The following is a 26,312-nucleotide window of genomic DNA, read 5'->3' on the forward strand; positions in this document are numbered from 1 at the left end:
GGCCAAGAATATAACCTAAAATTCTACTTTAAGTCACGTGACCAAACACAAACTAATCTAAGAATTCTGTGGAGTAAAAATTAAAAATAAGGCACAGAAGTGAGGGGTAGATATACTTTAATCCTGCTTCTGCCTTGATCCTCCCTCAATTCTCATGTAGTAAACTTTGTGATGACTGAAGTATGCATAACAGTGTGCAAAAGGTCAGAGTTACTTGAGCTGTGTTAAAAAGATCCATCTTTTGCACCACAGATTCCTAATCTTAATGCTTCCTCTAATTTCATATTCAAGATATGAGCTATTTTAGTGACTCTAGAAACTCTAATGCATAAAATAGCTAGTATTTTTAAAGATAGTATTTATATGTTACTTACAATGTGCTAGACAATGCTGTATGCATGATATATATATATATTAACTCACTGGTAGCTCACCGTCACTGCAAGAAGTGAGCATAACATTGCTGTTTCCATTTTACAGATGAAGCAATTTAAACATAGCTTGTTTAAGTGACTTACCTGAGCCCACACAGCTAATAAGTAGCAGCACTGTAGTTGAACCTAAGCGGTCTGGCTCTGGTCTACACTCAACCATCCTTACACACTGACCTTAGGAAACTGTCCGCATGTCTACATGTAAGGGTTTCTCTCCTAGGTGCCTGATTTTTTTCCAAACAATCATTTAAAAAAGGTTCACAGCAATCATTTGTTATCAGCATGGATTTTGTAGCTAGCACATTTAATGTAAGGGGCATTTTTAAATGTTATCTATGCCACTCTAAAGGAAGATGCTGAACTGGAGTTTCTTTAAGGGAGTGGTGAGGATCACTTTAGATTCTCTGTGTGTGCATGCAATTACAAATTAACTAATTGTGACAGACAGCAGCTGATATGAGATATTAAATATAGAAACATAGAATTCTAGGAAGATGGCTCTATTAGTGTGTTCTCACTCTGCTAATAAAGACATATTTGAGACTGGGTGACTTATAAGGGAAAGAGGTTTAATTGACTCACAGTTTCACATGGCTGGGGAGGCTTCACAATCATAGTGGAAAATCAAGGGACATATTACATGGCACACCGCAGGCAAGAGAGCTTGTGCAAGGGAACTCCCATTTATAAAACCATCAGACCTCGTGAGACTTACTACCAGGAGAACAATATGGGGAAAACTACCCCCGTTATTCAGTTATCTCTATCTGCCCCCTCCCTTGACACATGGGGATTATTACAATTCAGGGTGAGAGTTGGGTGGGGACACAGCTAGTTGTGACAGTGCAGTGACAGCAGCTGATATGAGGTATTAAATATAAAAACATAGAATTCTAGGAAGATGGCAGATATGGTGGAAGTTTAGGTTTTGATCCATTACTCCTATGACCTCTTCAAAAACAGTATTTCAAAAATGAAATTTTCTTTCTTTTAATTTCTTAAGAGTTATATTATCTGCAAGCCTATTCATAATATTAATAACAAAAGAGAAAAATAGGTTCTATGGTAGGCTAGTTACTTGTCGCAGTAACTACTACTAGGAAATATTGATACAAATACTAGGAAATATTGATTTCCTAGTAAACTTGAAAAAATATTTTAATTATCCCTGGTGAGTAGAATGTTTATACAGAAAAAAAAACAAGATAATAGAATATATTTGAGTAATTATTGAAAATTGTGGACACCGTTTGTTTATTAAGTTAAATTGTACAGTTGAGTTGCTTTAGTTTTCTGTGAATTAATTAGACATTTCTTTTCAGGTACATGACAGATGGAGGACTTAACCTATATACTAGAAGTCTGAACCGAATACCAGACACAGCAACTTCCCGGGACGTCATCCAGAGAGGGGTTCACGATGTGACAGTGGATGCAGACAGGTAATGCTATCAGCATATATGATGGTGAGGCATGCATGAAGTAATTTTATAAATAAGAAAATAACAGAAAACTCCTATTAAACAGTGTAAATCAAAGGACTTTTTATTTTCATAAATAATTATTTTATTTTGATAAATAATTATTTAGGGTTTTTTTGTTTGTTCGTTTGTTTTCGTTTTGTGTGTGTGTGTGAGACAGAGTCTTGCTCTGTCACCAGGCTGGAGTGCAATGGTGCAATCTCAGCTCACTGCAACCTCTGCCTCCCTGGTTCAAGTGATTCTCCTGCCTCAGCCTCCCGAGTAGCTGGGACTCCAGGCACGCACCACCATGCCCAGCTAATTTTTGTATTTTTAGTAGAGATGGGGTTTTACCATGTTGGTCAGGATGGTCTCCATCTCTTGACCTTGTGATCCACCCGCCTCGACCTCCCAAAGTACTGGGATTACAGGCATGAGCCTCTGCACCTGGCCTATTTGGGGATATTTTTAAAACTAGGATGATTTTCTTTACAAGGCCATTTTAGCTCTGTAATACCGAAAATAAATGTATGGCTGGGGAGATTTTTTTTTTTAATTTCAGGTAACATAGTTGCAAATGTTAATATCTATAAAAGAAAAATTATAAATATAGACTTATTTTCCTTGTTAGAAAGAAACTCTGGTTAATAAATTTCATTCAGTTCAGATATCCTCGGATTTACTTGGAAGCTAATGATATAAAGATTAAAATATATTTCAAATCATCTAGTATAATAAGCTTGGTGCTTTTCTTGAAGGTGTTGTAAACATAGAAAAACTCTTACTTTAGGCTTATTTTTGCTTCTTTATTGCCTCAAATTTCTTAAAGATGTGTGTGTGTCTGTGTGTCTGTGTGTGTGTGATGAACTAATTATTTTGCTGGAAATTGCTCTGCTGATTTATCAGAATCATCACTGTTTAAGAACATTGCTTTGGTAAGATAATGTTGTAATATACATTTCTGGCCTGATTTTGCTCCCTCTTCACTCAGAATTTTGACTTTGTTGAGCAGGAAGGGATTGCATATTTTCAGAATTATTGTATCTAAATACCTAGAGTAGTTGTTTAATTCAGCATTTATGAAAAAGACAAAAGGTTAAGGTGCAGTGTACTCACATTCTGAAATAGGAACTGTATACAATTCATTGTGCATTTTCGTACAGTCAACTCCAAAGGCTAGATACCCAGGGAATTCTAATGTTAGTCTTCAGTTTCTCCTTACCCACAGGCTGTTGATATCCTGACTCATAGTGGTTAGAACAGTCTCAGCTCCCACCCTGTCTGTATCCTACTCTCCTAGCCTATATACTCGTGTGTGTGGGTGTGGGTGTGGGTGTAGGTGTGAAGCACGTGTGTGTGTGTGAAGCATCTCCCCACCTGTAGTGTAAGTCCATGAGTGCAGAATTTTTGTCATATTCTTTACGTGTTGAGTTTCAACAAATGTTTGTGGAGTGAATGAACAAATTAATGAATATAGGCTATTTATTAATTAGGCAATATAGTCACATAGGCTGGCAATCGCATCTAATTAAATAGAGTGGTAAATGAGTTCCGGAAAGAACTAAGGTACTACAAGGATGTTATGAAAGAGAAAAATGAGTTATGTGAAAAATAGGAGACAGTGATAAGAGGGAAAGAATTCCAAAGTGTGGGCCACATTTTGAAACTAATGACCTATTATTCTATTATTGTTAGCTGAAAGTAGAAAACGTCATGGGAGGGAATATCTGCTAGTTTTTGGTAAAGGATGTTGTGATGGCAGAACCAAGAAATGAACACAAGGTGACTCTGGTTTGGGGACAGTGGGATAATCAACTCTCCTTGCTCCATCAGGGCCCCAGATTGGGCTCTGGCAGAGGAACTCAGAACAACATAAAGACCTAGATAGGTGTCTAATAAATTGGGACCTGTGAAAACAGTGCCTCTTAAAGTGTGGTACCTGGACCAGCAGCAGCAGCAGCAGCCATTGAAACTTCATAGAAAGACACATTCTCAGCTTCATCCAAGACTTACTGAATTAGAATATCTCAAGGTAAGGCCTGGTAATCTGAGCTTTAACTAGCCCTCAAGGTGATTCTTAAGTTCAAGCATCACTATATTAAGTTGAACAAATGGATGCCAGGCCTATAAACACATGTATGCCTAGCATAAATATTTAAACATTAAAAATGACATTTCATAGTTCTTATTTACCCTATTAGCTGTGTTCTGTCAAGATAATGAGAATATTGATATGTTAGAATACACTGATGGCACTAATTTTTAAATTAGATCAAATAATGACTTGTTATACCTGAAATAAATTGGTTCAGCTTGGTAGATGCAGTTTTTGAGAATTATATAAGTCGTTTTTAAAAGAATAATTTTAACTTGAGCTGCTTGTATAAATTAAATTGCAATAAGGTCATAGTATAAATCCTCCTATTAGCAGAGATAGAAGGTTTTTAAAAAAAATACAGATAAGTCTGAAGGTCTTTTAAAATCTTATATTCAGGAAGTGACTCGGGATGTATATCATTTTAAAATACATGGTCTTAAATGTTGTAGTTGTATGACTCTTTCAGTTAATTTAAAATACTTCCTTCTATGAAAAATTGTTTCAAAAATTTTTCTAAATTCTGTTATCCATTTCAAGTAGGATAGTCAAGAACAGATACAAGATACTACTTTTTTGTTCATGTTTACTAAAAAAAAAATTACTGTAATTGAGATCATGTAAAAACATGTTTCCTGTCTATTTATCTTAACCTTTTAATCCTGGCACCTTAAATTTGACATAGTAGGAATTAGAAGACAATTGCAGAAAATGTCAACTGGGGAAATTTTATTCTGCTAAAAACTATGTCCATACAACATAGCAAATCACATTTTAAAGGCCAAAAAGTCTTTCATAGCAATTTTTCAGATTATTTTCAAAGCATATCTTCTCTCTGCTCCTGCAGCATGCTGTTGATTTTTCTGTTATGCAGTCACATAAGTAATTACATGTTTACATGTCTATTTCACTCATAGAACATGAAACAGTTAAATGTAGAATAATATTCTATCCATCTTTTTATCACCAGTAGCTAGCATACTGTAGGAACTCAATAAATATATCAGATAAATTGTGGAAATAACCATATCAGCTTATAACATATAGAAATGTGAGTTTAAAAAGAAAACAATTGTACATATCAAAAAATTTTTATACCATTTTTTTAAAGACCTTTCAGATGTCATACAGTTTGGACTTTTCCAGTGTTTCTTGTATCATGAGACAATAGTAGACATTGTAAGTCAAAAATAGTTTTCTGGGGTTGTGTACATTTGAAAAAACTGAATATCATATCTGTTCTTAGAGAGTAATGATGGATATTAACATATCAAAGGTACAGAGAAGTCTTAAAGTTCAAAGTAACATCTGCTTAATTGTATTTAATTCAGTGCTCCATGAGCTTTTTTTATCACTGATTCCCTCCCTTTTTTCTCTTATGATAATAATTAACTTGTTCCTGTAGCATTTTAAGAAATGTTGATTTAGTTGAATGCCTTCACTTCTCCAATATAATAGCAGAAACTCAGAAATATTTATTTACCCAGAATCATGCAGCTAATAGTACAAGGATTCAGGTCTTTTACTTCCTATTTTGTGGTTCCCAACTACTTTTGCCAAAGGTCTTTTAAATAATATGAAACATATTAGTGATTGATTCATTATAGTAAATGGGTAAATGATAAGGCTTGCAATAATTCACTGACAAGGAAGCTTAAAAGTCAAAAGAAAAAAAAATCCACAGCATTATTTTTCTTAGTTATTCTTTCTAAAAGCTGTGTAAGTGCAAAAGCAGAGTCATAGCACAATGGCAGCCAGCCAGCTAGCTAGGATAGCAATGGACTTGAATTGTTTGTATTGTTATAGTGAAGGCTATAGTTTCCCTTTGATCAACTTCTGGTTAAAATGTGATGGATATTAGAGAACAACTGAATTCCTCTTACCAGCACATTAAAAAGGCCCCAAAGGAAAAATGAGGACTTTCAGCAGCCATCTGTAGTATATTTTAAATATTTTATTGCTTAAAGATATTGCAGTTCATTTACTTTCCATATCAATCCAACACCAACCCCATTTCTGTATTTACTTGACTAAAAAAAAGATTGCAGAATGGGTATAATCCTTGCAGATATGTTGGAGACTCTCCAGCAACTTCACAGATACATTTATAGCAGGCAGTTAAATATGTGGGTTTTATACATTGTGTTGGGCTATGTTTAAAGGGTACATTTTTGGGGACTGCAGGATGATTGTGGTTTTGACCTTTATTAACTCCTATTATTGTTCTTACTCTAGCTTCTATGCTAACAATCACAAATATTTTATAAACAAATATATGATTACTTCCTAAGTGCCTGTCATCATAATAGCACCTTGGGTAAAAATAAAACAAAACAGTATGGGTGAAAGTTCCTCAGTTTAATGGTAAGAGGGAGTAATGTAAACAAAGGCCCCTCTTAATAGATGTCTATACAATGTGCCTTAGAAGCACCAAAGAGAAACAGTTACTCCTACCTGGGAGTATAAAGGAAAGACTTCAAAATACAGTAGCATTTAAGCAGGGTCTTAAAGAAAGCATACAACTTTTTGACATCCAGCCTGGGAGAAATCAGAAGGAATGTGGGGAGTGAGAGCATAAAGGCATAGAAGAGTTTGGTGTGAGGAACCAGTAATGGGATTCTGAAGTGCACTGGGAATGTGGACAACGAGACGAGAGACAAAGGACCCGGGGGCCATACTAGGGTGTTTGGACCTATAGGTGATAAGGAGCTATTTTACTAAGTTTAATTAGTTTTATTTCATTTCAAGGCAAAAGCACATGCTATAATCATTGTATTTTAAAAGGAACTCTCATAGCAATGTAAGAACATTGAAGAGGGATGAGATAAAGACAGGTAGAGTGCTTAGAAAGTGACTAAAATAAATTAGATGAGCACCTACCTAAAGAATGGCAGTGGGGAAGGGGACTGGGGACACCATCTATTTCTAGAGGAACTTGGGTTTTGTCTATGTGTATGATAATCCTTGGCTGTCATAACTAAATACCACAGACTGAGTGGCTTAAACAATAGACATTTAGTTTTTCACAGTTCTGGAGGCTAGAAGTTTATGATCAAGGTGTCAGCAAATTTGTTTTTTGATGAGAACTCTTCCTGACTTCCAGAGAGTGGGTTTCATGCTGTATTCTCACATGGCCTTTCCTCTGTGCTCCTGGAGAGATCTATCTATCTGTGTCTGTCTGTCTGTCTGTCTGTCTGTCTGTCTGTCTGTCTGTCTGTCTCTCTGCCTGTCTGTCTATATAGAGAGAGGTCTTTGGTGTCCCTCTCTCTTCTTATAAGGGCACCAGTGCTATTAGATTAGGATTCCACCCTTATGTATTAATTTAACCTGAATTACCTCTGTAAAAGTCCTGTTTCCAAATACAGTCACATTGCAGGTTAAAAATTCATATAAATTAGGGGGTGGAGACATAATTCAATTCATAACCCTGTGTAACTCCCAGGTGGATATGTCCTTGGGGATATAAGGTCAGTCACTATATATGTGCTGGATTAAAGTATTAGTATGTATAATAATCATATATATAATCTAGATCGTATATACGAGTGTATACAAAATTAGCTCGTATACAAGCTCTAGATTGTACATATGCATATTTATATTGTAAATTGCTGCCTTTGGAAATGCATAAATGTGGAAAAGAGAGCCAGGGATTGCCAAACCATTTGATTTTGTTTTTCAAGTGAAGCCAAGAGTCTGGACTCTTATGAGAAGTTTCCCAATTTGTAAGTATTAGAACTCTCCTAACAGATACGTAAGATCAATAGATACAGTTGAAGACAAAAAACTTTCTTCAGTGGGAGAAAAATCTAGAAATTCACAGACATAGTTATATAAAGCAGGAGAGAGTGAAGATTGCACTCATGGTCCTGTAACTGTCCTAGTTCCTTGAAGTTTCTCACCGAGATAGAGCTGGTGATGATACCACCTGTGCAGAGTGAAAATTCCACCAGTCATGAGAAGCCTGCCCAGCAGGTGAGGTAACTGTGGCAAAACTGTATGAGCTCTTTTTGGAGATTTTAATGCAAGACAGCACAAATCTAAAGTCAGCTTCCCAGCCATAGCATCACTCAGTGGAGCTGGCCTCCTGCCTGCCTGAGGCCGATTATGACAGTAATGAATTAAATTTTGTTTAAACCACTCTGTGACTCTGCACTGTGCAAGCTAGGAACATTTGTATCTCAGATGTACAGTAAGAAAACAAGCCCTGAGAATGAATTCTTAGCATTGAAAGAGTGAATAAAGGAAGAACAACCATTGGAGAGACAGAGAAATCAGCTTTAACACAAAGATCAAAGGACAACCAGGGTTAGCTGATATTTTTTGAAATGGAGAGAAGAGGAAATATGCAATACTATCCAATTCCATGGATAGGTGATGTTTGACAACTGGCAACTAGTTTCTTATCAGTGGCTTTATCAAAGTTAGTTTCAATGAAATACTGAAGGAGCATGCTAGGTTATGAAAAGGTGAAGAAGTTAGGAGGTTGAAACAATAAAGGGAGATCTTCAGGAAAGTTGCAGGGAAGGTAAGGAGAAAGATCAGATAGAAGTCAACAAAAGGGACAGGATGAAGATTATTGCTGATTTGCTCTGTTTTGTTTTGGGGAGAAAGGAATTTGATCTGGTACAGAGAGTGAATTCCTAGACAAAATAAGGTGATAAGTCTTAAGGAAGATAGAAGAATCTGGGAAAAGATTACTAGAACTGCTGTAGATTTAACATTTATCTCCTTTCCACAATTCATATGTTAAAACCTAGTCCCCCTTGTGATGATATTTGGAGGTAAGGTCTTTGGGAAGTGATTGGATCACAAGAGTGGAGCTCTCATGAATGCTATTAGTATCCTTAGAAAAGAAATCACTAGCAAGTGCCCCTTAGCCTCTTCTGCCATATGAGGTTACATCAAAAAGTCAGCTGCCTATGAACCAGCAATCAGGCCCTCTTGAGACACAAATCTGCTGGCACCTTGATAAAGGCTTCTGAAAACATTACCTTGAAGTCCCTGAGCATGTTTAATGAAAGGAAGGGGATCAAAGAGGTTGATTAGGAGGTTTTTACCACAAAATAAAATAAAATAATAATAAATTTCACATTTGAGAGGTAGAGATTTACTGACTGGTTGAACAAATTGCAAGCTATAACCTGGGTTACTGAAGTAGAATGATAATAGAAGTCAAAATTAGGTTACGTAGATGATTCATCCAGGTAGCTATTCAGTCAATATGATGGCAAAATGAATCTCAAAGGAGAGAAAGGCAAAGCTCCAGATACCATATATTATATTGAATATGAACAAAATTCTACAACTTGTGGTAACAAAGATACCTTTCGAGCTATATTTTGGGTTGTCTGTCACATTGTTATCTAAACTATATTCCTAAATATAGTGATTGCTAATTTTAATTATAAACTAATCAATATAACTTCACATTTATACTATTTTCATGTATAATCATGCTTTTATTGAAAGTATAAAAGCATAATACATCATAGAAATTATTTTTGTATTGTACTACCTGATGGATTGTTTTGATTTGTGAAACTATAATCCAGATGCTGAAATCACAGTTTCCAAAAGGCATTAAAGATTGTCATGATTTTATATGACTCTGAGGTTGCCATTGTAACTCATCGTATATTGAAGCAGGCCTAAGTTCAAATCTAAATACATAGTTAACACTAAATATCTAAGTCTGCAATTGTTAGCAATGTGCAGAAAATTACATTGCCATGACAAAGGGCATCATGCCAGTTCTCATGAAATCATGGGGGCATCAGTTATAAGGGTGGGAGACCTTTATGATTTCCAAGCCTTTTCCAACTAGGAAAAGGAAAGGCAACAGAGATTTTTCCTAAGCCACCAAGCAAATATCTCTGGGATCAGGTTCATGATGCTTGTCACTAGTGTGTGTAAACTAATCATTCATTTTATCCATGTTGATTTGTTCCAGTACAATCACAGAATTAGTATACTCCCATGTCTTAACTATTTCCTTCATTAGCTTACTGGCTCTCCATAGTAATTAAAAGCAAACACAATAAAGATTAACAGGCTGAGATGGAAAGAGACAAAGTAAATATGATTACTTCATTTTATAATCAGATGGCCTGCCTTTTCTGCCCACATTTCTTTACTCTAAGTAGGGAGAGACCAATGCAAAATAATAGGGACGTGGAAAAACTGTTATTGATGCCCTCTCAAGTTCCCTTTGCCATTCTGCTCATGATTGCAAGAATATGAACAGGTTCTGGACTTCTCTTCAAATCTTAAAATTAACTGTGCCCATTGTGAATAACCTCAGAGGCTTCCAGTACTTTTTTATAATGCCCCTTAGGAAATTAATTCATACCACATCCACATGTTGAGAACCTACTCTCTGCCAATCACTGTGCTCAATCCTGGGCTTTTTATTCAAGAGTCTTATATTAGAAGAGCATTAGAATAGGGATTGTTAAACCTCAATTGCCATTGAAATTCAAAAGATGCTTCAACACTACAACTGGCCCAAGTTGTAGATTGTAGCTCTAAATGCTATTTTTTCATAAGACTCACCTTGACATTAAACTTGATCAATTTTTAACTTTACCATTATAGAATGATTCTCCCAATACAAGAGATGGTTCCCAGGACTCTTATTGATGTATAATTTTTATCTTATCTGCTTATAATAGAATTTACTAATGAATCTTATGAGGATGGTAAACATACTGAGAAGAAGAAAAGAGGAAGAAGAAAAGGAGGAAAGGAGGAGAAAAGAGGAGGAAGAAGAGGAGGAATGAGGAGGAAAAGGAGGAGAACAAAGAGGAGGAAGAGTAGTCAAATTTGTTATAATAACAATAGCCATAATAGACATAAGTATTGAGGACCTAGTGTATGTAGCTAACATACCATATTACTTAAATACATTATTTTACTTTATCTTTACAATAGCCCTATAAAGTAGGTTTTATTACTACCATTGAGGCAAATAATTCTTACATCAAGTAGCTTACCCATAGATACTTTCCTGATAAATAATAATTGCAGAATTTGAATTTAGATCTTATGTTTTAAGTATTATTCATAAAATTATTAATTTAGATAAAGGTTTTTATCATGCCTGGATGAAATATTTTGACTTCATAAATTATTTAATTTTTCCATTTTGACCTAAACATATCTATACTATAAATAGTTTTTTTTAATTTAGCTTCAAAAAAGTTGGTAAATTAATTCAATGTATAATGGTATCTATTTCTATTGCAGATTGTCAATAGATCTTAAAACACAGGTGACAGAACAGTCATTTCACATGTGTGAGAGCGTCTAAAAAGCTAGTTAGCTTGCTGATATCAATAAAGCAATTTAGCAGTGTTTTGTTCTTTTATATATATTATATATAATATATAATTATATATAATTACATATATAATTTCTAATACATATATTTTATATATAATCTATGTAATATATATAAATCTGTCATTATCTTGAAATCTAATTATTACTGAAATATCTATTTCTAACAGGCTCAGGAAATAGAAAAATGGAAGAGGGAGAAATGTGTTTGGCTCATAAAATGAAAAATACTAAAAGAGCACTTATATGAGGGAAAAAGGAATTTTGGTCCTTTTGTATTACATGATGTTACTTTTCATGATGAGAGATATCCTAGCTAATTAAATGGTTAATTTTATTTAAGAAGTTATATCTATACATGAAACACTTCGTTATTTTGCCTTCAAGAACTAGGCATGAATTCTTTTTTTTTTTTTAATAGGCTAACTAATGGGTTCAGATTTTCAACTTGGGATCATTAAATTGAAGGCATTTGGCTGGCAGCTGATAAATTCTGCATCTTCCTCACTCCGGCTGCATAGAGTGGGTGGCATGGACTTATTTATTAGAGGCATATGGGTTCCATTTATATTTTTTTCTTGCTTGACTTAATTTGCATTTTAAATAGTTAGAGTTATTTGCAATAAGCTTGGTTTTTTTTAAAGCCTTACCAGAGCTCCCATATGTTTTTTTAGGATAAGTTGTAAATGACAGTGTTTTCATTATAAAATTATTTTCTAAACTAAATCGCTTTTTATTACAAAACTTTTCTAGGTTTATTAATGAAAATTCACAGAGTATACAAAAGTGTGAAGAAGAATCTAAAAAGAATCTATAATCCTCTCATCCCAAAGACAACCAAGAATATTGCATTAAGATATTTCCTCCTAGGCTTCTTTACCTTTTCTATTTACATAGTTTGGTTACATCATATATGTAGTATAGTACCCTGCTTTCTTCACTGTATTTATATAATAAATAATACTGTGTAATATTAGATATTATTTTTGAATATGATTTTTAATGATTGCATGTCCTTCTGTTATGTGGAATAAATTACATATCTAAAGAGCAAGTGCAATAAACCACTAAATTTAAGGCATTCATCACATTTCTGATTTATATGCAGAACAATTAGCAGAATCCTATCTGATCTGGTTGTATGACTATATTCATGAATTTATTTTCTAAAAAGATCAAATTTTGAACTTACTAGAAGGAGATGCCTCACATATCTGTGTGTGCATGTTAGTGTGGGTATATGTGTATGTATATATATACATACACATTTGGTATTTTTCTATACTCGTTTGATGAGATAAAAATTTACAATTTTTAGATTTTTAATTTCAAGTATGTATTTGTAAACTATCAGGAATTATAGTTTGTTGCAATTTTGAAATATTTTGTCAGTTAGGTTTTCCTGCTGACAAGATAGATGATAAAACCTTTTTACTGAAACTGTGCTTCTTTATGAAGCTTAATTAAATATCCAGGAGTTCCTTACTTTTTACAGAACAAAACTCTATCATTTGTTTCTCTAAGAGTATATTTTACTCTAACGTCAGACACGTTGGACTAGCCACATCTACCTGACTGTTCAAATATTTGCTAGGTAAAAATAAAATTATTTATAATAATAGTTCCCTTCTTGAATGTTTGGTTGGTGCCACATATATTGCTGAGTACTTCACATGTGCGAATTAATTTAATTCCCATAACAACCTTCTAGGTTTGATACTATAATCAATGCCTTTTTGCAAATGAGGCATGCAATGCACAAGAGACTGAAAAACTATCTCAAGGTTACACCAGTAGTAAATGCCAGATGCTGGGATTTATACTCAGGTGAAGTTTTTTTTTTTTTAAGTGCATAAAAATGATGACATCAATAATATTTTAATTATTTTGAAATTGTTTCCAGCTTCACTCTTGATCACAAGCTAGTGACTAGAACAGGTTAATCATAGTGAAAACTAAGAGATATGCTGTTTAAATTTCTTTTTTTTTATTATACTTTAAGTTTTAGGGTACATGTGCACATTGTGCAGGTTAGTTACATATGTATACATGTGCCATGCTGGTGCGCTGCACCCACTAACTCGTCATCTAGCATTAGGTATATCTCCCGATGCTATCCCTCCCCCCTCCCCCCACCCCACCACAGTCCCCAGAGTGTGATATTCCCCTTCCTGTGTCCATGTGATCTCATTGTTCAATTCCCACCTATGAGTGAGAATATGCAGTGTTTGGTTTTTTGTTCTTGCGATAGTTTACTGAGAATGATGATTTCCAATTTCATCCATGTCCCTACAAAGGACATGAACTCATCATTTTTTATGGCTGCATAGTATTCCATGGTGTATATGTGCCACATTTTCTTAATCCAGTCTATCATTGTTGGACATTTGGGTTGGTTCCAAGTCTTTGCAATTGTGAATAATGCCGCAATAAACATACGTGTGCATGTGTCTTTATAGCAGCATGATTTATAGTCCTTTGGGTATATACCCAGTAATGGGATAGCTGGGTCAAATGGTATTTCCAGTTCTAGATCCCTGAGGAATCGCCACACTGACTTCCACAATGGTTGAACTAGTTTACAGTCCCACCAACAGTGTAAAAGTGTTCCTGTTTCTCCACATCCTCTCCAGCACCTGTTGTTTCCTGACTTTTTAATGATTGCCATTCTAACTGGTGTGAGATGGTATCTCATTGTGGTTTTGATTTGCATTTCTCTGATGGCCAGTGATGATGAGCATTTTTTCCTGTGTTTTTTGGCTGCATAAATGTCTTCTTTTGAGAAGTGTCTGTTCATGTCCTTTGCCCACTTTTTGATGGGGTTGTTTGTTTTTTTCTTGTAAATTTGTTTGAGTTCATTGTAGATTCTGGATATTAGCCCTTTGTCAGATGAGTAGGTTGCAAAAATTTTCTCCCATTTTGTAGGTTGCCTGTTCACTCTGATGGTAGTTTCTTTTGCCATGCAGAAGCTCTTTAGTTTAATTAGATCCCATTTGTCAATCTTGTCTTTTGTTGCCATTGCTTTTGGTGTTTTAGACATGAAGTCTTTAATCCATCTTGAATTGATTTTTGTATAAGGTGTAAGGAAGGGATCAAGTTTCAGCTTTCTACATATGGCTAGCCAGTTTTCCCAGCACCATTTATTAAATAGGGAATCCTTTCCCCATTGCTTGTTTTTCTCAGGTTTGTCAAAGATCAGATAGTTGTAGATATGCGGCCCTCAGCAAATGTAAAAGAACAGAAATTATAACAAACTATCTCTCAGACCACAGTTCAATCAAACTAGAACTCAGCATTAAGAATCTCACTCAAAACTGCTCAACTACATGGAAACTGAACAACCTGCTCCTGAATGACTACTGGGTACATAATGAAATGAAGGCAGAAATAAAGATGTTCTTTGAAACCAACGAGAACAAAGACACAACATACCAGAATCTCTGGGACACATTCAAAGCAGTGTGTAGAGGGAAATTTATAGCACTAAATGCCCACAAGAGAAAGCAGGAAAGATCCAAAATTGACACCCTAACATCACAATTAAAAGAACTAGAGAAGCAAGAGCAAACACATTCAAAAGCTAGCAGAAGGCAAGAAATAACTAAAATCAGAGCAGAACTGAAGGAAATAGAGACACAAAAAACCCTTCAAAAAATTAATGAATCCAGGAGCTGGTTTTTTGAAAGGGTCAACAAAATTGATAGACCGCTAGCAAGACTAATAAAGAAAAAGAGAGAGAAGAATCAAATAGACGCAATAAAAAATGATAAAGGGAATATCACCACCGATCCCACAGAAATACAAACTACCATCAGAGAATACTACAAACACCTCTAAGCAAATAAACTAGAAAATCTAGAAGAAATGGTTAAATTCCTGGACACATACACTCTCCCAAGACTAAACCAGGAAGAAGTTGAATCTCTGAATAGACCAATAACAAGAGCTGAAATTGTGGCAATAATCAATAGCTTACCAACCAAAAAGAGTCCAGGACCAGATGGATTCACAGCCGAATTCTACCAGAGGTACAAGGAGGAACTGGTACCATTCCTTCTGAAACTATTCCAATCAATAGAAAAAGAGGGAATCCTCCCTAACTCATTTTATGAGGCCAGCATCATTCTGATACCAAAGCCAGGCAGAGACACAACAAAAAAAGAGAATTTTAGACCAATATCCTTGATGAACATTGATGCAAAAATCCTCAATAAAATACTGGCAAAACGAATCCAGCAGCACATCAAAAAGCTTATCCACCATGATCAAGTGGGCTTCATCCCTGGGATGCAAGGCTGTTTCAATATACGCAAATCAATAAATGTAATCCAGGATATAAACAGAGCCAAAGACAAAAACCACATGATTATCTCAATAGATGCAGAAAAAGCCTTTGACAAAATTCAACAACGCTTCATGCTAAAAACTCTCAATAAATTAGGTATTGATGGGACGTATTTCAAAATAATAAGAGCTATCTATGACAAACCCACGGCCAATATCATACTGAATGGGCAAAAACTGGAAGCATTCCCTTTGAAAACTGGCACAAGACAGGGATGCCCTCTCTCACCACTCCTATTCAACATAGTGTTGGAAGTTCTGGCCAGGGCAATTAGGCAGGAGAAGGAAATAAAGGGTATTCAATTAGGAAAATAAGAAGTCAAACTGTCCCTGTTTGCAGACGACATGATTGTATATCTAGAAAACCCCATTGTCTCAGCCCAAAATCTCCTTAAGCTGATAAGCAAATTCAGCAAAGTCTCAGGATACAAAATCAATGTACAAGAATCACAAGCATTCTTATACACCAGCAACAGACAAACAGAGAGCCAAATCATGAGTGAACTCCCATTCACAATTGCTTCAAAGAGAATAAAATACCTAGGAATCCAACTTACAAGGGATGTGAAGGACCTCTTCAAGGAGAACTACAAACCACTGCTCAAGGAAATAAAAGAGGATACAAACAAATGGAAGAACATTCCATGCTCATGAGTAGGAAGAATCAATATCGTGAAAATGGCCATACTGCCGAAGGTAATTTACAGATTCAATGCCATCCCCATCAAGCTACCAATGACTTTCTTCACAGAATTGGAAAAAACTACTTTAAAGTTCATATGGAACCAAAAAAGAGCCCGCATCACCAAGTCAATCCTAACCCAAAAGAACAAAGCTGGAGGCATCACACTACCTGACTTCAAACTATACTACAAGGCTACAGTAACCAAAACAGCATGGTACTGGTACCAAAACAGAGATATAGATCAATGGAACAGAACAGAGCCCTCAGAAATAAATTTCAATTTAATACTAAATTTGTGGAATATGTTGGTAAAGTTGATGATTTTATAGCAGAGATATGTTCATACTCAAATATTATACTAGCTTTGCTGCTTCTGAAACTGTACAAATATATTATTGAAAAAATGTCTTAAATGTAGAAATCTGTAAAGTCCAGAATGCAAAAGGAAATAAAAGCAATAAAGCTATGAAAGTGGCAACACTGAAGAAGAATTGTAACTGATTTAGCAGGCCCACAAAAGCACTGAGAACACTGTAGGAAAAGTCAAGAAGGAGGCACTTTATACTACAGGAATCCCAAAAAGGCTTGGGAATTTTAGGATCAAATAGTAGAACACAGTGCCTATTCTTGGATATTTTATAGGCTTCTGGAAAATACAGACACAGAGTCTTCAAAAATAATATCGCAGATTATAGGATTGGCATACAACTAGGACATAGAGGAGGGTCACTGAACCTGTGAAGTTTTGAGGAGAGTTTACAGAAAAGACAACACCTGAAGTGAGTCTTGGAGGATAAATAAAAGACATGATGTAGCCAGGCGCAGTGTCTCAGGCCTGTAATCCCAGCACTTTGGGAGACCAAGGCAGGTGGATCACTTGAGGCTCAGGAGTTCGAGACCAGCCTGGCCAAGATGGTGAAACCTCCATCTCTACTAAAAATACAAAAATTAGCCAGGCGTGGTGGCTCGTGCCTGTATTCTTACCTACTCGGGAGGCTAGGGCAGGAGAATCACTTAAGCCTGGGAGGTGGAGGTTGCAGTGAGCAGAGATCGTGTCACTATACTCCAACCTGGGTGACAAGAGCAAAACTCTGTCTCAAAACAAACAAACAAATGAAGATATGAAGACATGACACAAGACAGAATTAGTATTCCAATGCCAATTGGCATTCGGTATTCTACTAATTCTGATTTGAGATGTAGGGATGAATATGAAGTAAAAACAGGAGGAACTGGATCAGAAGCTTTTTAAGAAGTGGTCAGACCTCCAGGTGTCCAACCCAACTCTTGAAATAGTCGATAACTGTCTCTTTTCTATCTTAGCAAAAGACTAGAGAGTTTCCTCTGTGAAAAGAAAAAAAGAAATGTAATCTGGATGGGACACACTGCACAGTTGTGGGCTGAACACAGGTTAATTAAATATTGAGAAGAACTTTTTTCCCTCCTTGGATCCTGTAATCCTGGCAACCTGGTGTGAGTCTACCTGATCAGGACTATCACTGATCCTTTACTTTCCCCGTATATCTGACACGTGCTTACTGACTGCAAGTCCGTACATCGTTGTAAGCAGTACAGATATGAAGAAAACATAGTGTTGTGAGAAATAATTTAACATAATTAATCATAAAAAGGGGATTTAGAGTTTAGATTCCTGGTTTATGATCCCATCTAAGCCATCGGTTGGTTGTGTGGGTCTGGAAAGTTAGCTGTCCTAGCTTCATTTTTATATTTATAAAATGAATGAAACTAACAGTTACAAGAATAGTTCTCTTTAGATTGTGACAGAAAATCATACTAAAACCAACTTAAGAAAAAAAAAGTATGTATTGTTTGTATAACTGAGAAGTCCATAGTTACTATGAATTTGGATGTGGCTGAATAGAACAGTATTTGGTTACCTTTATCTCCTGGCCTGGCTGTGGTATTTTTCCTAGATAGGATTTGGGGGTTATAGAGTCTTACATCCAATGCAAAGATGGACTAGCACAGGAATTCTAAAGGGTTTTTTAAATTTTATTTTTAAGTGAAAAGACAGTATGAGATTTTTAGATATAAAGACTTAGATTTATAGCTTAATTACCTGAAACGGTTTGGGGAAAACTAGTCCACAGTCATCAATTTTGAAAGAAATGTGCTTTAAGACAAAGCATAATTATTGCCTACCTCCAAAGTTTTATTAACCTGCCATTGATCTATTAATTATTTTCATGACTACTAACATGAAATGTGAGGCCCTCCTCTGATTAAAACAATGCACTCTCAGTCCTATATAATTCAAGGTTCAAATCCAGTGGGAGAGTAAGAAGCTTCTGCAAGGTTCCCAAGAGTCAAGTGGATTGAACAGGTTAGGACATCCTGAAACAATCACGGAAGCCAAAGAAGCATCTTCACAGCCTAAGTCTTTACTTTAACATGCTTACTCTATGGAATTCCCAATGCACTTTTTCTTTACTCTCTCCCTTCTTGTTTTCCCAATCTGAGCATCCTGGCGTCTGGCACACAGGCTTACCTTATCTCTTGGTTTGCCTGGTGCCACAGTTTACAATATGAAAATGTGTAACTATTTGTTGATGTCCACCACCATCCTAAAACCTGCTATTCCGTGGCGTTGCTTATGCCTGAAATCCCATACTCAACCTGGAATACCAATTCTGGTTTCCTTCGTATCTCTTATTTATCCTCCAAGACTCACTTCAGGTGTTGCCTTCTCTGTGAACTCTCCTCAAAACCTCATAGACTCAGTGCTCTTTCTCTGTGCGATAGTTGTGTGTCAATCTTATAATTCGCCATGTTATATTGAGGACTCTGTGTCTGTCTTTTCCAGAAACCTATGACATACCCAAAGACAGGGACTCCCAGAATCGAATGCAGTTCTCATCACAAAATATACATGTGATGTATATTTTGCCATCATATGCATCTTAATGTTTCCCATATTATTTCGAAAGTATTTATTTCATGTCTTTTCTGACTTTATATTCTTCACATCTAGCACAGGACCTGATTCACTATTAGTACTCAATAAACGTTTATGTAAATGAATGAATGAATGACATGCTTTCTTTTGAGAGCTTTTTAAAAAAAACACAGATATGAAAAGCATGTAGCTAGGGTATTATCTCAAAAGAAAAAATACATTTGAAATCATTATGGAGGAAAATTTATTGAGTATGAAAGTCTATAGAAGCCATATAATCCAAAATATTGCTACCTGTTTTTGCTTGCTTAAGAAATTCAAGGCTTTCTAGCTTGTGGTAATTTTAAAATATTTTGACCAAGATATTAATATATTTAAATAGCAAAGTATAATACTAGGATATCTGATGGTAATTTACTTTAGAAATTCTGCTTAAAGTATCCTTGGATTGTGTCTAAAACATCAAAGAATTCATCTCTGAGTTTAGAAAATGTGTTGAGTGAAATGATAGACTTCTAATATTTGTTGTATATGTAATTTATATAAATATTTTCTGAAAAAATACAATTATATGTATGGACCTTTCCATATTTCTTAAGTTTCTTCTTAAGTTTCTTTCATATTCTTCATTTGTTTTTACTCCTTGATACTAATTCTGTAAAATAATGAAAATTTTTAGAAAGCTCTGTTGTACAAATAAAAATATGAAAGCTCAATAAAGTTAACCCAAATTTCAATAACTAAATTAACTTGGATTTCAACTCAGCTTGATTCTTATCTGGGCCAGAGTTTACAATTTTTTTTCATAAAGGACCAGACAATAAATATTTTAGGCTTTACGGGCCAAGAGGCAAAATCAAGATATTGTGTATCTGTTTACACAATGAGAGAAAACAAATTGTCCCCAATTTTTCTAACTATTTAGAAATGTAAAAAACATTCTTAAATAACAGTGTACAATTTGGATTTTTTCCATGGCCATAGTTTGCTGACTCCCATGGTGGTGAAACAAATCCAAATCTTAACTGTTAGACTCTTAAGTTTAACATTGATTCTCTGTACTAGTTTGCTAGGACTTTATAACAAAGTACTACAGATTGGGTGGCTTAAGCAACAGAAACATATTGTCCAGGCGCAGTGGCTCTTGCCTATAATCCCAGCACTTTGGGAGACTGAGGTGGGTAGATCACCTGAGGTCAGGAGTTCGAGACCAGCCTGACCAACATGGTGAAACCCCTTCTCTACTAAAAATACAAAAATTATCTGGGCATGGCAGTGGGAGCCTGTAATCCCAGCTACCTGGGGGGCTGAGGCAGGAGAATCGCTTGAACCTGGGAGGTGGAGGTTGCAGTGAGCCAAGATCACGCCTTTGCACTCCCAGCCTGGGCAACAAGAGCAGAACTCTGCCTCAAAAACAAAAAACAGAAACATATTGTCTCACCCTTCTGGAGGCTAGACATTAGAAATCCATGCTTTGGTAGGCTTGTTTTCTCTTGAGGGCCACGAGTGAGGGATCCTGTCTCCTTGTCTTGTAGTTAGCTGACTTTTCTGTGTCTTCACATTGTCTCCCCTGTGTGTGTCTGTGTCCAAATTTCTCCTTTCAGTAAGAACATCCGTCATGTTAGATTAGGTCCCACTCCAGTGAGCTCTCTTTAACTTGATTACCTCTGTAAAGACCCTATCTCCAAGTAAGGTCATATTCTGAGGTTCTAGGGTTAGGGTTTCAACAACCAAATTTTTGGAAGGTACACAATTCAACCGATAACATTCTCATTCTCTTCGCTCTACGTCAGACCTAATTTCTATGAGGTCAAGTAACAAGTATGAGAGTTGCATTTCACTCTTTCCACTCTTTTAGATTTAAAGCCATAGCTTCTCTCTCAATAACCTCACAGCACAATAATAGACAACTAGAACTGCATTGAGACAATTCTCCATGGAAAGATGACTCTCTGAGATTTGGTTTCCCCTCCCTTCAAAACACCCAGAAGATAATGTGGCATAGTGAAATCATCTGAATACTTAACCACTTTAGCAAGAGAGAAGTACTTAGAAAAATCAAATTATAAAGACAAATATTAATTTTGATCATATTTCTAGCAAATAATGTTGCTGGTTTTTAACCACTTGACTTGGTGATTCCTTAAATAGATCAAAAGGCTTATACACAAATAACATCCTCTTATGTCCTAGCAGCACTCAGAATTGACTCCAAAATAAAACTGTTATCTGAAAACCCCAGCTGTGAGTATGCCTTGGTGTTAGAAAGTGTCACACCTTTTGTAGCTAGAACTGTCACAGCATGAAGAACTGATGTGCCATTGAGTCCTACATCCTGCGCAAGGATGGGCTAGCACAAGAATTCTAAAGATGTCTTTTTTTTATTTTTAAATGAAAAGACAGTGTGAGATTTTTAGATATAAAGACTCAGATTTATAGCTTAGCTAGCTGGAAATGCCTTGGAAAAAAATAGAATCATAAATTTTGAAAGAAATGTGCTTTAAAACAAAGCATGATTATTTCTTATCTCTGAAGTTTTATTAGCCTGCCATTGATGCGTTCATTATTTTCATGACTGATAACATTTTTATCGGCAAAAAGGCTGTATTTTTTGATATTTTTTATTTGGTATTTGATATCTGTTTCACAATCCCAAACCTACTTTAAAAGGACGATTATAAAGATTACATAAGATAGCACACCATAAGTATATTATACAGTGTCAGTCACAATCCTTTTTCTTCTCTTCATAGAAAAAATTATTAGCAGACATCAGAAATCAGTTAATTTTTGAAAACTCTCACTTCTTTACAAATAAGACAATAAACAGGAGGCTTTTTTATTTAGAGAATGGCGGATACCCCAGTGCCCTGGTCTTATATCTGGAATAGAACCATCTCCAAAGAGAACACTGTACAAATGATTAGGCCTACCCTCTAAGTGGAGTTTCTACCGATTCTATGCATGATAAATAATGGTTACTCTCTTGCCTACGTAGGACAGTAAAGAAAGTGAAGGTCACTTGTATGTGTTTAAATAATAATATGACAGATATGTGTTAAGCCTTGTGTTCATAATCGAAGATATTGTATCCTGCATTGTGTAAATGAGGCCACTGAAGCATGGAGAGTTAATATATTAACCATAAAAATGTATTTTGTCTATATTTTAATATGTTATGAACCTGTTACCCTCTTCCCCACCCATTCTGTTGACAATAAAATCTTAAATTATAGCCATCTAGACATTCTTAAACCTGGCATTTTAGACAAAAATAATTTGGGGACAGGGTATAGTTTACACTGTTTCTAACTTAGAAGTTTTATCTCTTGCATAGTAGGTACTCATGTGGTCTGATTGAGACACAAAGTATAAAAGTACCAAGGGCCAGTAGAAAGTGGAAAATGAAAGTATCATGTCCCCTTAGCAAGAGAACAGAAAGACTAGGTCAAGCATTCTCTCGTTTTACAAAGATCATTAAAAACCCTTTTGTAACATTAAGTTGTCTATGTGATATACAGAGTGAGCCTTAAATTAACTTTTAAAAGTTTTCTATCTTGAAATATACTTTTAAAATAAATTTTCACCTGCATAAATGTTCTCTTTGGATTAAAGACTTAATCACCACAATTTCCAGAGATACTTTTCCTACCCTTTTGATTCCATTGCTGTTGTAATGACAGAAACTCATTAACACAGTGGGTATCAGTATTGATTATGACTTTTAGACTTTACTTTTTCCCATTATAGTTTAATTTCTGTCTAAAATAGATCATAATTCTCGATCTGCTGCTGCTTTGGAGTTTTTCTAAGATATTGGACCATTTACTCATGGTGAGATAATAGTGTTCAAATTGACACTGGCAGTCACGAGGTACCCTGGACTCTTTTCTCCTATTTGATGCTCTGTTTTGTGGAATAGAATAGTATGTGTAGCCTTCCATGCAGAATTAATCATGAAAATGAACTGCATACTGCAGGTACAATCAGCACCATCTAATTACCTCAAACTTGCTTGTCTTATGACTTTATTTAGCTGAGCACATGCATTTGATAATAACAAGTAGGATAATTCAAAATCCTGTCAACCACAGGCAATTTAGTTATCATAAGTGAAGTCCGGTGTGTTTTAGAGATCGTATCCATTTGACAAGCTAGCAGGTATGAACAGGAAAGGCATAAGACGGGAAATAGAGAAGTCAGAATTTGATTTATTAATTTTTTAGGAGAAAAGCCTATCAGGCTATATAAGTCTTTTGAGTCTTTCTTTAATGTATATATTAAATATTCAGTTAGGTCTATTGTTATAACACCTCTAGCATCTTATGAACTATAGCGTGATAATACGTTAAGAGAGAGAGAGGTTGATTATTTTGACTACCAGGAATGTTCTTTTCTTGAAAGAATCTCTGTTGGTCAGAGTCAACAGGCACTCTTATGCCTTTTATGATTCTCCACGTGTAGGTACAACTAATGAACCTGGTAGTTCAGTACCGTAAAGCTCATGGAGAGCCCGGTGAAGGCTGAGTATAGATGAAGGTCTGGGTGCTCAGCATGGCTTGAGGGCCCCGGATTGCAACCCTTTACAGCACGTGAATGTCAAGAGATGAGTAGGGGAGGTGTGCTGTGCTGTGGATGCTCCTCCGAGCTTGAGTCAGCTGTCCATCTTGCTGGCAGTCTCTTGAAGGCTGTCACCATTTCCTCTCACTTTCTTTCTTGCTGCTTTTTCTCCTAAAATTCTGACCTAGATCTATTTACCCATGTAAATAGGCAGGGGAAAATCTGGAAGTGGGAGAGAGGCTCATCTGAGGTGTTATGCTGTTCTTTCTCTGTGGATACGAAGTTTCTCCCATTTCAAAGTTAAGGGCCTAAGGCTTTGGTTATCTTCCCTGGAGTTAAGGCTCCTCAGTGCTGAGCCTTCCATACTCAAGTGCCCCTTTCCCCGGGCAGCTCACACTGTGTATTTCTGAATCTACCCACACCACAAAGATAAACTTTCAATATGAATGCTAAACATTCCCAAAACAAGACTTTTAAGTAGATCTTTTCCTGGATGTTCTTTCATTGATCTCATTCCCTGGCTAATATGGTTTAGCTGTCTCCCCACCCAAATCTCATCTTGTAGTTCCCATAATTCCCACCTGTCGTGGGAGGGACCCAGTGGGAGATAATTGAATCATGGGGACAGGTCTTTCCCATGCTGTTCTTGTGTTAGTGAATAAGTCTCATGAGATCTGATGGTTTTATAAAGGGGAGTTCCCCTACAAAAGCCCTCTTGCGTGCCACCATGTAAGATGTGGCTTTGCTCCTCCTTGCTTTCTTCCGTGATTGTGAGGCCTCCCCAGCCATGTGGAACTGTGAGTCAATTAAACTTCTTTCCTTTATAAATTACCCAGTCTCAGGTATGTCTTTATTAGCAGCATGAGAACAGACTAATACATGGCTTAAGGGCACATATTAATACACAGGCATATGCATTATACTTTCAAATATAAATATTGGCTGATGAATTATTTTGTGTTATTTTGTCAATTTATGACCCGTTTTGAAAATACCTGTGCACATATTTTTAGAAAATCTTGTTGTTTCAGATCAATTAAAAATTGATTTTTCTCAGAAGTTTTCCCTTGAAGGTAGTCAGTGTTGAATATTTTGGTATTTGGTTTTAAGCACGCTGTGTATGATTTCTGTTAGTCTATTGTTAAACAAAATCACTGTGTGATATAGCCCCCCCACCATTAGCATTTCAATAGAACATACTTAATTGAAAAGGTATGTTTTGACATATATCAACTTTTTAGGAGAAAAGATTATCCCTGATACCCATAACCCTACAAACTTATAACCTTCTAAATTCTCTACTTTTAAACCATGTTTTTAATTTCTTCCCAATAGCTGAAACCCTTTTACTATGCTGCTTAGAATTCATAATCCACTGTTGGCTGAATTGCCTCTATTAGTAATTTCTTCTTGAAACATGCCCTTCCCTTTGTTCTTTTCACTGAAACCTGCCTCTCCCCTGAAGACTCCCTATAGTCCTTGTACACATTCTTTTCCTCCTGGGCCTGGGGGTGGGTTAAATGTCTACTTTCATCATCACCTCTCCTCTGAAAGAAATACCTATGTTGAAGCCTGTCTTAGTCTATTTCCTATGACTTATAACAAAATATTTGAAACTGAATAATTTATAAGGAAAAGAAATTCACTTCTTAGAGTTATGAAGGCTGAGAAGTTCAAGGTTGAGCACTACATCTGTTAAGAGCCTTCTTGCTAGTGGGGATGCTCTGTAGAGTCCCAAGGCAGTGCAGGGCATCACATGGTGAGGGGCAGCTGAGAGAGAGCCAAACTGACTTTTATAACAGACCTACTCACACACTAACCCACTAGTCCATTAACCCACTAATCTGTGAGTGGGTTGATACATTCATAAGGGCTCTGCCCTCATGACCCAGTGATCTCATAAAGGTCTCACCTGTCAATACAGCTGCATTGGGGGTTAAGTTTTAATGTGAATTTGGAGGGAGCAAACATTCAAGCCATAACAAAGTTCCTACCATCAATATAGACCACCTGATATCCCTCCTAGTTATCATTTCAAGAAACTTATGTTACTGTCCCTGGGTTATTCAAGATTTTAACTCTAATATTTTTGACTTTCTAACACTACTGTTATTTTAATTTATTGTGATATCCACATCCACTGACCCACAGCCTCACTTCTCAGAAGCTTGACACCTTATCCTTTAATGATCTTGCCTTCCATTCTACTCGTACTTCAGTCACACACTCCCACTGTCACACCCTGGAACTTGTCCTTAGTGAAAACTTCACCTTCTCCATTCAAACAGGGTTGAGTATCATGCTAACAACTACCCCTATTTTTCCAGTTCGCTTCCTTTCTTATTCTGGCTCCAAGAATAATATAATCTGACCAGTGCCTGCAATTCATTGATACTTAACTCGTCAGAATCCTAAATGCTTGCTGAGTTGTCATATATTTCTTTGTACAAGTTAGGTTCCATGATCTATTCAAAAT

The 26,312-nt window shown here is 35.9% G+C and overlaps 1 protein-coding gene across 12 annotated transcripts in view; it reads left to right on the plus strand.

The window, feature by feature from the left end:
* The window catches only part of NAV3 (neuron navigator 3), an 891,873-nt gene that overhangs the window by 733,883 nt on the left and 131,678 nt on the right, over positions 1–26,312 (plus strand). For all 12 annotated transcript variants that reach the window (XM_016923897.4, XM_509234.8, XM_009425884.5 and 9 more), the window contains one exon: positions 1,757–1,876. In XM_016923897.4, the coding sequence (XP_016779386.3) occupies positions 1,757–1,876 (120 nt within the window). The remainder of the gene's footprint in view (positions 1–1,756; positions 1,877–26,312) is intronic.

The sequence above is a fragment of the Pan troglodytes genome, chromosome 10, assembly GCF_028858775.2.
Source record: "Pan troglodytes isolate AG18354 chromosome 10, NHGRI_mPanTro3-v2.0_pri, whole genome shotgun sequence".
In the NCBI taxonomy this organism is placed as follows: domain Eukaryota; kingdom Metazoa; phylum Chordata; class Mammalia; order Primates; family Hominidae; genus Pan; species Pan troglodytes.